The sequence below is a fragment of the Anabas testudineus genome, chromosome 5 (genome assembly GCF_900324465.2).
Source record: "Anabas testudineus chromosome 5, fAnaTes1.2, whole genome shotgun sequence".
In the NCBI taxonomy this organism is placed as follows: Eukaryota; Metazoa; Chordata; class Actinopteri; order Anabantiformes; family Anabantidae; genus Anabas; species Anabas testudineus.
In genome coordinates, this window is record NC_046614.1 from 11,556,037 (window position 1) to 11,568,964 (window position 12,928).

At 41.1% G+C, this 12,928-nt stretch overlaps 1 protein-coding gene across 1 annotated transcript in view; it reads left to right on the forward strand.

Moving 5' to 3' along the window:
* The window catches only part of LOC113153949 (low-density lipoprotein receptor-related protein 1-like), a 75,334-nt gene that overhangs the window by 16,382 nt on the left and 46,024 nt on the right, over positions 1-12,928 (forward strand). The window contains exons 3-6 of the mRNA XM_026347872.1: positions 5,762-5,899; positions 8,688-8,807; positions 9,407-9,535; positions 9,649-9,912. Of these exons, the coding sequence (XP_026203657.1) occupies positions 5,762-5,899; positions 8,688-8,807; positions 9,407-9,535; positions 9,649-9,912 (651 nt within the window). The remainder of the gene's footprint in view (positions 1-5,761; positions 5,900-8,687; positions 8,808-9,406; positions 9,536-9,648; positions 9,913-12,928) is intronic.

The following is a 12,928-nucleotide window of genomic DNA, read 5'->3' on the forward strand; positions in this document are numbered from 1 at the left end:
AGGTGGGTGAAAATAAACCCACTGGAGGGGTGATCAGAGTGGCAGCTTAATGTGTTGTTTTTCACCTGCAGAGCGTGGTGTTTATAGAAGAGCTGTCAGGACCAAAGTGCAGGCATTGTTATCCTCAGCAGTCCGCTGCTAGCTGTGCCTGTCCTTTTTTTTTGCTGAGCGTGATCTTTGTGACAAGACTCTGTCGAGTAGCAAGATCAGACATCAAAACACAGGCTCCCGATCTGCCGGCCTGTAGACGAAGCTCTGGTGTCGTTGCTCTTTGTTTTCAGTACCGTGTCCTAGTTGTTTGGATTTTTTTTTTTTGGCAGAGCAGATGAGGAGGGAGGTCACGGGGTGCTTTGTGGCTGCTGGTTCGGGATTTGCTGCACCATCCAAAACTGCGTGATGTGGGCTATGAGCGTCACAGAAAGGGTCAGCCAGTCTGGGAGGACATGGTCACCAGTGGTCAAGACAAACCCAGTATTAGTATGTCGTTAAGAGCTGCTGGCAATATAGTGTTGCAGCACTATTTTTTCATATGGTGTATTTATGGATCAGCATATTAAAATATTAATCTATGTCAGGGTGGTTGCCATCTGTGAAAAACAGCGTGTTTATTTTTAATTATCTAACGATTGTCAGTGGAATGTGCTGCTCTACTTTGTTTGCGTTCATCTACTATTGTTTCTTATGCCGAAGCGTCTGTAGTATTTAAAATAAACAGGCAGTGGGTAGCAGCGTTGCTCTCTACAGTTGGCCTCATTCTGGCTCACATAATATGCCTTTCATGTTTGGCTCTAGCACTGGCAGCATCTTGTTGTTTGTTTGTGTGTTTGCAGTTGGTTGGGTAAGCATTGTGTCGACCAGCATACGAGGAGAAGCACCAGCTATAGAATAGGAACAAGCTTTTGGCGCAGGGGCGTCCTGACTCAGACCCAGATCTTGACTCAGAGTCAAGTGGGCCTCTGAAGGTGAAGAAACAAATTTCCAGATGAATAGTTGTACAAAAATGTTGCTTGTGAAAGCAGCTCAGTGGCTAAGAGAGTGTGAGCGATCCCAGCAGATACAAAACTAAGTAGAATTTGTCATTAATTCTGAAATAGCATATAATTAGAAAGTGCCAACCCCCTTTTCATCACAGCCCTCACTGTTTCCCCATATTTCCCTCGCTGTGGCCGTGCCACGGTTCAGATCAGGCTTTGCACGTGACACTGCTTACAACACTGCGGCTCAGCTGGCTTTTGTAGGGGGCCATAGCTGATTTGTGTGATCCAAACAATGGCCTTAGTTTTTTTGTCCACCCCCTCCCTCTCCACCCCCTCTGCTCTGACTCCCTCAGACTGGAAAGCTCCATGTGATCTACCTCAGTGTGTAGCGGCTTTAAGACCCCACTTGCGCAAGGTGTCTGAAATCCAACTGTCTTGTTTTGACAGATGCTTATAGAAGAACGTGTTTCTTTGCTCTAATTACTGTATACCCTGCAGAATATAAATATTCATTAACATATCCCAAACACTCTTATTGCATTTCCATTTTGGATTCGAACTAAGGTTAACGTTGTTGTTTGTGCATCCTCAGTCAAACCTGAGGAAGAAGTGAAATGTGACTTGGTAATGACACCTTGGAAAAAACTCTGGTTTACTATAGTCCAATTTCCAGCCTCAGTTTTCAACCACTTGCAGTGTCCCAACTTAGCATGCACTGGTCGATGATTGAGAGACTAAGATGATTCCTTTTCCCTGACATCCCTGATTGAGCCACAGAACTGTTAAAGCAGTCCCAGCCGGCCAGCCAGCGTAGATCTCTCACCAAACTAGTCAACAGGCTGCGTAGAGAACTTGAGACTTGAGAGAATAAAAACTTGGGCCTGCTAACCTGGCTCCTTCACAGCAGAGGAATGTTACATAAAAGATCCAGTTTAATTCAAATTAGCAATGCCTTTTCCACTGTGGCCCGCCGACCACTGCCAGCTCACACAAGAATGAAGCCTTGTGGGGCTGTGTCCATTTCCTGTGGATGAGGTGTTCCTCTAGGTCCTCTCTGTTTTCACTCATGATTCTCTCTGTGTCTCCTTTTCTTACTAAGTGCATTTTCCACATGTTGCCCTCCCTCTTATACACTTACTGTAAATGGGGTCAACAGCTGCAGAGTACAAGATGGTGTGAAGAGAAGGTGGAACAACAGTTTGACTTTCCATATAGGCAACAGAAGATTGGCCCTGTGCTCGAGTGGTTGGTTTCAATTACAGTTTATGCCTAAAATGGAGCAAACATTTAGCATTACACCTACTTAATCTAGTTTCCAGTTAATTCAAATTTGAATAAATGAAAAATTAAATTCCCCTGGTGGGAGAGATTGACATTACTCTCATGTTTCTATGTAGCCTATTTAATCCTCGGACCATTTTATTCAAGCGAGGTGACTTCATCTAGTTGTGTTGTCACTGCTAGGTTGCCAGGCAACTGGACGCAATAAGAAATAGACATAACACATAATTTCATGCACAGCTTATGAGTTTTACATTTCAGTGTATGTAAATCTCTTTATGAAGACAAATTATGTTTGGAGAGATCCAGGCTGGCTCCTACTACCAGTCCACTTGAGCTAAGCAAAAGCCTCCTGACTCCAGCTTTATGGTTAGCACACCATGAAGGAGAGGAATAAGTGAGTTTTCCCTAAATCTCCTGCCATACATTATAATAATAATAATACAATCTAATAAATGCATAATATATTAAACACATTTATAATATAAACTAGCCTCTGCATGTTGTACTGAGCCTTTAGATAAACGTCATATTTTAGGTTTTATGGTAGATTCCTAACTTTTCCAATTACATAATCACGGTGGTTAATGTTGTGAATTATTGTGCCAGAATTTGGTGCCAACATTTTGGAGAAAGCACGTGGATGGGGGTAATACAAGAATCTGGTTAGATTCAAAAGCAGAAGTTATGCTGTGTCATTAGTTTTTTTTTTTTTTTTTTTTTTTTTGGATAAAAATCAGGTCAGAGTCACGAGGCGGAGAACTTTATCCAAGAAAAAAAGTTCAGTAATAAGGTCTTTAAGAAGAAAAAGCCCTCTGTGCTTGGCATAGGATTTTAGCAGTATATTCACTTCTATATTGACTTAAAGCTGCATAGGCTTTGTGTCTTAAAGGAGGAGTCATTCTCAACTTTATTCCAAATGAATATGTTTTCCTTCCCTTTCTCTAGCACATACTGAAGTACCATATGAGACTTAAAACTGTAAAACTATTGTCATGCTTTATAGTTTCAAGATTCTCTCTTTATGAATTTAGTTTATCATTATGAGTCATGTAGGTGATTTTCTCTGCAGGAAACTGGGGTGTAAAGGATGGTGGATATTACAGACAGTGGGCCACACATTGTCTCTGTGCTTGCCATTCGGTGCACGAGCCATTAGCCAAGAAATAGCTGAACTCCTGAATTTCAATCCAAAGGATGCACTCATATGGTTATTTATGGTTACCAGTGAGTTTGGTTTGGCGAGGAGGAAGTGTAGAGATGCCCTTTGCAGGTTAAGCAGTGAATCACCTCTTGGAAATGATGTAGCATTGTACAAGATAAGAGATTTTAGTAGATTAAAAGTACAAGTCGGTGCAGATCATGTTTGCCCTTTTGCTGTCTGTTGTGTATTTCTGTGATGACAGGTCAGCTGGAAGGTACTGAGTGTTCTTGAGAACATGAGAAATGAGGATTATATCTCTTTGTTTATCTCTTGTTCAGGAATTGCTCAAAGATCTTGAGCATCTTCTGTTACCGTGCAGAGGAATGCCTCTTTTGGGGCCAGTGAAGTGTATTATCTGTTAACATTAAATGGCAATGCCAGTTCAAATGTCAAAATAAGCTGTTTATTCTATAAGGGTGAGCGTGATGGATATTTCACAGCCATCATCTTTCCTTTTTTAGTGTATTTATAGCCAGATAGTTTGCTGCACACCAACTACATTTGTCTCGAATCTGGACGTATAATGGTTTGGCATGAAAGTTATCACAATGTCGCCATCCACAAATATTAAGCAGACAGTTTCTACCATCTCACCGGGGTAGATGGTAGAACAACATTTCTGTCTTACTCCAGTCTGACAAATATGTTGTCATCCACACATAGTGGCCACTGTCTGTCAGGAAATCTGTCATCTACTGGCAGAATGAAAGGGCAATATTTTTTTATAAAGATTGATTTTGTAAGCATTTCCGCTCCACTGAACAGTTTGTATCAGGACAAAATGGTTGAAATAGACTTATCACATCAATATTAGGAAATCATGTATGATGTACATAGTGCTGTACTGTACCTGCTTGTAGGGCTTCAGGGTGTGTGGTGCACAGCTGGAGCTGTGTTCACAGATAAGGTGGTGCAGAGGTATCCACTTTGGTGTGACATTGCACTTGTGTTGCTGCCTGCTGAGAGTGGTTCTTACTGCAAACTCAGACAGAGAGAATGATTTTTAGTGACTTCAGTTGGTAGAGCCACCCACACAAGCCATCAGGTAATTATATATTGAATGTGAGTGAAGGCATTTTTCACTTTCATATCTTTCTAAAATTTCTGTAATTGAGAAAGAATCTCTTTCGGGGTTACATAAATTGGCTTATTATAAAACTGAAATGGTTAGTTGATTAATACATTAGCTGAATAACAGAATTAATTAACAATTATATCAATGATTATGATGATGATGATGATGATAATGATGGCATTCCTCATTGATCCCCTTGGGAGAATTGTTGTTGGATTGCTGCCAGATAGTCCATGATGGTGCTACTATGGGCTTTTGCTGTCATGTCTAAGGAAAAGCTCAACTAGGAGGCCAGGAGGAACTAGGAGTAAAACCATTGTGCCTGGGGTTCCCAGATGACTGCTCTGTCAACTGAGCTACTGATATTGATCCTGTGCAATTAATCGCTTAGCTAATTTTAAAGCAAAGGCAAAAACATTATTCATTATTATTATGAAAAATGATTATTAGAAACATTATTAATTCAATTCAATTCTATTCGTATAGTGCCAAATCAAAACAAAAGTCACCTCAAGGCACATACCGTAGTAATACAGAGTAAGTAACTGTATACAGAATTATATAGAAAACCCAACAACCCCACTTGAGCAGAGAGAGAAAAAAACTCCCTTTATATGAAGAAAGCTCCAGCAGAAACAGGCTCAGGGTGGGCGGCCATCTGCCTCGACTGGTTGGGTTGAGTGGAAAGAGGAGAGGGAAAAGAACAGCAGACAACAACAAACAACAAGAAACAAAAACACTGGGCAGGTTGGTAGCGCCAGTAACTGCACTCTGGGAATATACAGCTCCTGGGCCGAGGATACCTGCAGAGGAGAAAAAGAGAGGGAGACAGAGAGGAGGAAGCACAGCTACGGGAGAGAGAAGACAGAAAGTTAATGACAATTAATGCAAAGGTAGCATTTGAATGTAGAGAGGAGAGGAGAGGAGAGGAGAGGAGAGGAGAGGAGAGGAGAGGAGAGGAGAGGAGAGGAGAGGAGAGGAGCTCAGTGTATCAGTAGAGGTCCCCCAGCTGACCAATCTATAGCAGCATAACTAAGAGATGGTTCAGAGTCACCTGCTCTATCTCTAACTATAAGTTTTATTTCCATGAACTTGTTATAGGTACAGTTTTGTAATAATACACTGTAACACTGTAACTGAGCAGCAGTGATTGTAGGGATTAATGCAACTTTGCTCCATACTTGTTTTTTGTCAGCTTACCATATTTGTGCTTATCTTCTTCAGGTCCACACAGCACTGTGTCACGGTGCCCTCCCAATGAGTACCAGTGTGGAGGAACAGAGCTGTGCATCCACATGAGCAAACTGTGCAACGGCGTCCCAGACTGTGCTGACAGCTGGGACGAGGGACCACACTGCAGAGGTAGCACTGTCACCCACATGCATCCTAATGTTGGATTTGTTTATATCTAAAGATATTTAAATAACAGATTAATATATTTTTTGCACTAGTGCTTACTGTTTTTACTGTTTTTATATGTAATTGAATTATTGTGCACGTCTCACTCCTGAAGTCGTCACACTATCTAAAGATATTTAAATAATAGATGTCACTCTGCTTACTGAAATACTTAAACAAGGGAAGTTAACATTTTGAAACCAAAAACTAGGAAGTGATTTATGATGAGCCTAAACAATCTAATATCCTTTAAAAGTGCTGAACTGGTTAACCACGACATGAGGAAACATGAGGTTTGTTTGCGCAACGTCAAAATATTTTCATTAGATACATTAATTGCCACAGGACAGGATGAAGGTCAAAAAGGAACTTGGATGTTCCTCTACTTGTAGTCATGTCTATCAAAAGGTCAGCAGAGGAACATCATAAGGACACATTACATACTGTTAGTCACTGTGGATTATGCCTTACATCGCATTGATGTTACAGCAGCCAGCAGAAATCATTAACACTGAATCACCCTGAAATGTGCATTACCCTCAACGTAACACTGATTGATTTTTTATGATACATACCAGCACTGACTGAACTAGTAATATTTCATTACTATTTATTCTACAACACTGATGTTTTTTTTTAAGAATAAGAACTAAATACCTAATGTGGCTATCTCTTGCTCTCCTGAGATTCAGTCTGTCATCACTTTACTGAGGTGGGCCCCCTATCTTTTCTATTTTCTCATCTCCCAACTACACCTTCAGTTAAAAATGAATTGGGATGAAATATTGATTAAAGAAACATGGAGAGAGGCATGGGGACGGCCATCAAATTTTCATGCACTTTCAAGCTGGATGTAGTTTGAGGTTAGAGTCGACTCCTTTGTGTGTGTCTCCGTGTGGGTATTCACCTCGCAGTGGGGAAAAAAATCTGCCTGCATGTACTGATGCACCAGCTCATGGTTTTACAGTTAAAGGTGGGGCCTTTGTGCACGTAACATCCTTATCTTTATTTTCCAAGGAGGTTAAGTATTGCAGTAATGAGTCATCTAATTCATATGCATGGTCTGCATTCTGAAGCCACACAGAGCAGTTAATGTAGTTTTATTTGCTCCAAAATGAACATTTTGCGGTATGTGTCACCATAGATTGTTTACATTGTTGCCCACGTTGGTTTTCTAAACACATCTCAGTTGTTCGGTGCTCAGACTTGTTTTGGAAAATTCCTGGCCCGTCTGTAATTTGAACTGTGGTTGCCTGAGCAAGTCTCGGGAGTGCAGCAGGGAGTTGTTGCCCATCTGTAATATTCAATACGCATTGGCACCATGGCACTGGTTATGCGGAGTTCATTCTCATACACACAGTAGATCCCCTAACACTATTAGATATTAGCAAAAAGTTCACAAAGAGAGAAAAGAACTGAGCTAACTTGTGTGATTCATGTGATCTCTGCTCCCCTCTCTTCGGAGGTGTGGTGTTAATGCGGATTGTCTGCCATTGTTTCCGGGCACAGTGAATCATTTGTGACTGATAGATCTCAGCCAGGTTTGACACCACCACCATGACACGACTATAGTTTGACTGTGACTCACTGTTGCTGAATTTATATCTCACAAAAATGCACAGTGTATTGTGCAGTTGCCCAGCTGAATGTAAAGTGAATAAGGCACACTGTGTTTGTGCTATTCTGTATTTCATGTATATGTAATTGCGGAGGTAGTTGGGCTTAGCCTAAAGGTAACTGTAAATGTAAGTATTTGTGGTCCTACTGTGTCTCTGGTCTTTCATTCAGAGCTTTTGCCTCATATTTAATTAACTTAAAGGAAGAAAACATATTAGATTATATTTGGAAGTCAGTAATTAAAAATTCATGTCTTTTTTTGTGATGCAATTTACGATATTTATGTACTGCACATATACATATTGCTCTTAACAGAAATGAGCTGATATGATGATATTATAATGATAGGTAGAGCAAACAGCCATAACTACAGTGACAAGGGTGCTGAACTGACATCTAGGAACTCTTATTCTGGAAAACGGCTTCACTAAAATCACATTACACTTCATTACACCTCTTTTACATTATATTACATGACACTGCATCCCAAAAATATCGGCTTGTTTACAGGTTGCGATAATGCATGAACTTGAAGCAAGTTGAACAATCGGTGCTGCGAAGTGTGCAGCTGATAACAGTGGAACCATACTCAGAACCAGTGGACACGGACCAATATATATATTTTACAGTCTGTATCTATCTAGCATTGTACTGAGCTGTTGTTCTCTTACGATCTGAACTCTCATCATTCATACTGCCTGACTAGTTGTTGAATAGTTTGTTTTCATGGACAGATCGAAGCTCTGTCTCTGTGAGGGTTTAGGTTTCTGAAATGCTGCCATGTCGTCCTCCTTCATTCAACCACACTTGCAGTGTGGATCACATCTCTTTTTAATTGTAATGTTTAGTTGATGTGTAACTGAGCTGACTCTGAATATTGTATCGTTATTTGCCCCTATTTCCTCAAAGAGGCCATGCTGAAAGGCATTTCATTAATGGTGCACCAGGTAGTAAGCAAGCAGGATAAATGAAACCTAAGATGTCACAGTATATTCTGTAGAGTGGGATGTTGAATGGATTATTACCTAATTATTTACAAATCCACATCCTATTAGAACCACAATTCAGCCCAATAACAATAACAGGAAAGAATCATAAATAAACACACTGCCTCTCCTCTTTTCTCTCTCTCTAGAGTTCATAACCAACTGCTCACTCAAGGGTTGTCAGGAGCACTGTGCAGCGACTGCAGGAGGACCTGTTTGTTACTGTAAGAGTGGTTATGAGATCAGCCCAGATGGAAAGACATGTAAAGGTGAGTTTTTATAAGCACTGGCTGCTCCGTGGCACTCAGAGGTATAGTTTTAGTATTTGCCACATTAATAACTGGGTATGATCAATAACTGATTGATCAAACTGCTGTATCTCTTAGTATTTCTACCTCTGGGTGTGTCCAGCATGCTGCTTGCTAAGTTGTAACAACAACAAACATGAAGTGGCGGTAACTCCACATCAGCTCTGAAGAATCTGGAGCAGTAACCGTGTTTACTCAGGTTTTTGAGAAACTAAACCAAGTACACAGAGGACATTTCAGTGGCACTGGGTGTGTGGGGCATTTTTTCACAAAAGCCTGTTTAGAAATGCTGGAATCTCAGCAACCATTGACATCACAGAACGCTTTCCTGATGTAGTGTGTTTTTGTCCAGTATGTGGCAATAAATATGACGCCTTTAATAAACCACAAAATCAATCTAGCATTTGTAGTCAGCTGAGGAAAGTAAAAGTGTCATCGTTGTTGTATACCATCTGTGGCTTGTTTTTGTTTTGTTCGCTGTTTGTACAATTTGTACTCTGAAATTTGGTATTTTGTATTTTAACTGAATAATATGACCATCTGTTGCTTGTATTGTTCAGATTTTGATGAGTGCACTGTGTATGGGACCTGCAGTCAGTCCTGTACTAACACTGACGGCTCCTACACTTGCTCCTGTGTGGAGGGCTACTTATCTCAGCCAGACAACCGATCTTGCAAGGCCAAGAATGGTAAGTTTAACACAGCAGCGGGCCTGACTGTTCCCCGGTTTGACAGACAGGCTGTAGTGAAGTCCTGTGCATGTTCCTCCTGTTTAACAGTTATGTCCACATTACATTTTCAGTGCCAGTAGACCGCCTGCCTGTCCTGTTGATCGCCAACTCCCAGAACATCCAAGTCACGTCCCTTAGCGGCACTACAGTCAACGGCCTGCTGTCCACCAGCACCAAACAAACCACAGCCATGGACTTCCTCTATGTTCAAGAGACTGTCTGCTGGATCCATGTAGGCGACTCCCCCTCATCCACACTCCTTAAATGTGCCAAGATCCCCAATCTGAAGAGCTTCACAGACGAGAGAGTGATCAACATCTCCCTCAGCCTGCATCGTAAGTACACGACAGCAGTGCGCCGATCACCCCGATACATTCAGCTGGTATTTCGTGAACAGTAACACTGTAGTAGCACTGTACCAAATAACTCTGCACGGGCCAGAGCAAAATGTCACAGCTCAATTCTCCACACATAATACTTAATACCACAGGTGTAACAGCTTCCTCATGTTGCAACTTGTGCATTATACATTTCCAGGTTGTTTTTTTTATTCTTGCAAGTTACATATAGCACGAATTTCACTGCAAATTTCACCAGCCTGTGTGGCAAGTGCTGCTGCAGTCACACAAATACAGGGAGGATCTCATCATTATTTTCTATATTCTGCAGTTTACTTCACTTATTTAAAATGTGTGCTGTCTGAATTTGCCCTCGGGTTTTTCTCTTGCTTCACATACAGGGGGGGGTGATGAATTTTGCATTTCATGTTGCATTTCACCTATAAAAGTAGATTTGATGCTTCAGGTCTGGCTGAAGTGAAGCATAAAGATGAAGATACAGGCACAGCACACGTCCACTTCCTCCATTACCCCTGTGTGGCATTCATCTTTCAGTATTTTTGTCATTCTTATTTACTTTTTCTTTTAGTGTAGTTTCCTTTGCATATGGTGATTTGCCAGCCCCTGCTTGGCCTAACATTTGGTGGTTGTTTTAAATAAAATTTCACTTTTAAAATCAAATGTTAGGTGGGTGGACATGTAGCCAAGGCTGAAAGTGAGCACCAATACCTGTAGGATAGACGTGTCCTCAGCTCCTCCTTGTATGTGCACCGCCTGTGTGTCACAAAATATTATGGCAAAACATTGAGAGCAGCTGTGTTTTTCCATTGCTTAAGTTTCGTTTCAGAAAACAATGATGAGTCTTTTCTCTTGGAAAAAAGAGAGATGGTGGAGATATAAGGGGCATGATTCAATGCAGATGTTTGTACATGTGTACTTTGTGACTGGAAACAACCAAAAGTCTTCACACACACACACACACACACACACACACACACCCTGCCTCCCCTCCCTCTGTTTATCACTAACATGCTTTGAGCCCCGTATTCGTGGATTATGTGTCATGGTCTGGATTTAAGGCATCTTGTCTTGAGTGAGTCAGAAGGAAAGCAGCCTCAGAAACAACAACCTCAACAGGGTTGCCTCTTTGTACTTTCAGGGAGTTGACAGTTGATAGTTTGCACTCTCTCTTGCAAATATAAATTAAATGTTTTTGCTTGAGTCAAAACTAAATGAACTTTCCTACTCACTCATTATGTTAATATCTTCATCCTTGTCTTCCCTGGTTCCTCTAATACTCCCTAAACTCCACATGTACTCTACAAAAGACGGCAATGCAGAAATGCTGCACACGATGTATATGCTCAGTTTAACTCAACTCCTTACCTCCTATTTCTCTGTGTTAGGGGTTTTACTTGTAAGCATTATGACTGGTCACATTCCCTGAGTATGCAACAGCTCGTCTCCATCCACATCCCTTTGTGACTAAAGAATGGATTAACATGACAGGAATGACTTTGTCAGCGCAGACGTTCACAGAAAATGAAATGTCCGAGTGACGAAACTGAGTCGGGCAGGTCTTTCTTCCATATACATGCACAGTGTGGTGTAGCTGTCATTTGGAAATATGTTATTTTCAAACCAGATGATATCAGACAAGACAAGCTCAGGAAATTGCATATAAGACATGTTTGCCTCCATCACACTAACTGTACAGTACATATTATATTCTAATCATTTTAGCTCCTGCAGGAACAATAAGACATAACATCTATCTCCAAATTACAGTGCTATGTTGATATAGAGATTTCCTATTAGGAAAAACATGTATTTATGCGTAATAATTATGATCAGAGTAATTAAAAAAACAAGAATTATCACTGTTGCTATAATCACACAGCTGTAACTCAGCTCACTCAACAATTTAACGACCAGAAGAATTTGCAGGAAATTCCAGCAGTTTCAGCTGCGTTGACAAACCAACACACACACACACAGAGCAGCGCACTGTGTAGACACACAAAGTGATGGACACACATATGCACACAAACACGCATAGTGAAAAACTGGCGGCATTAAGGAGCGAGGACAGGATGTGCTTGATTAGAGCCGTATTGCTGAAATAAGGAAGCAGTTGAAAAGCAATGCACGTCCTGTACCCAGTGACAATACTGGGTACAACACTGGGAAGGCATTTTCAGTTCAGTTTGTGTTTAAGTATAAAAAAAAATGGGAAAAAATCATGACTTGGCTGCATCATTTGACCACGCAGACGACCCTAAAAGAGCATCAGCGGCAAAACTATGCGATGCGAAGGCCAGAATTCATAATCTGGAGCGACTGCTCAGACAGCAGAATTGATCTTTTGGATAGGCTGCTGGCGTGTGAGTGTGACAGAATAGGAGGAGCAGGTTTATGTTTTCAGTCAACATGGAATGAGCCAGCAGCAACCAATGGCAAGGGTGATTGTAGAGGAAATGATGCGCATGTGGTTGGAGTGACTCATGACCTCAGTATGATCACAGATGAGTTGTCCAGATGTTTCTCGCACTCTATCCTCTTGGCTCTTTTTTTTTTCTTCAGGCTTTCACCTAAGCTTCATGAAACATTTGACAGCGTCTGTTTATGACTATTGCTAATTATACCTGTCACTCCAGCTTTGCTGCTTGCACTTTAAGTTTTTGCCACAGTTTGCTACCCGCTCTCCTGCACAGTGAGCTACAGTACAGTGTGCTGCTTTGCACAGACACTGGCCTGAAATCTCCTTAAGAGGTCATGTGCTTTTAAAAGGCAAGCCAGTCAGCACATTTTTAAATCTTCTCTCCATTCAACTCTTTTTTTCCAGCTTTAAACCTCCCTCTCTGCTTCTTTTTTAACCCTGAATTATGAAATACATTTTAGGCTTCGGTCTACATCAGTCCCTCAGATTATCCACTTTCTTTCCCCTGGTGCGGTGACCCTGGTGGATCTTAATATAACCACGTTTGGAACCAAAGCTTGTTGTTCTTTTATT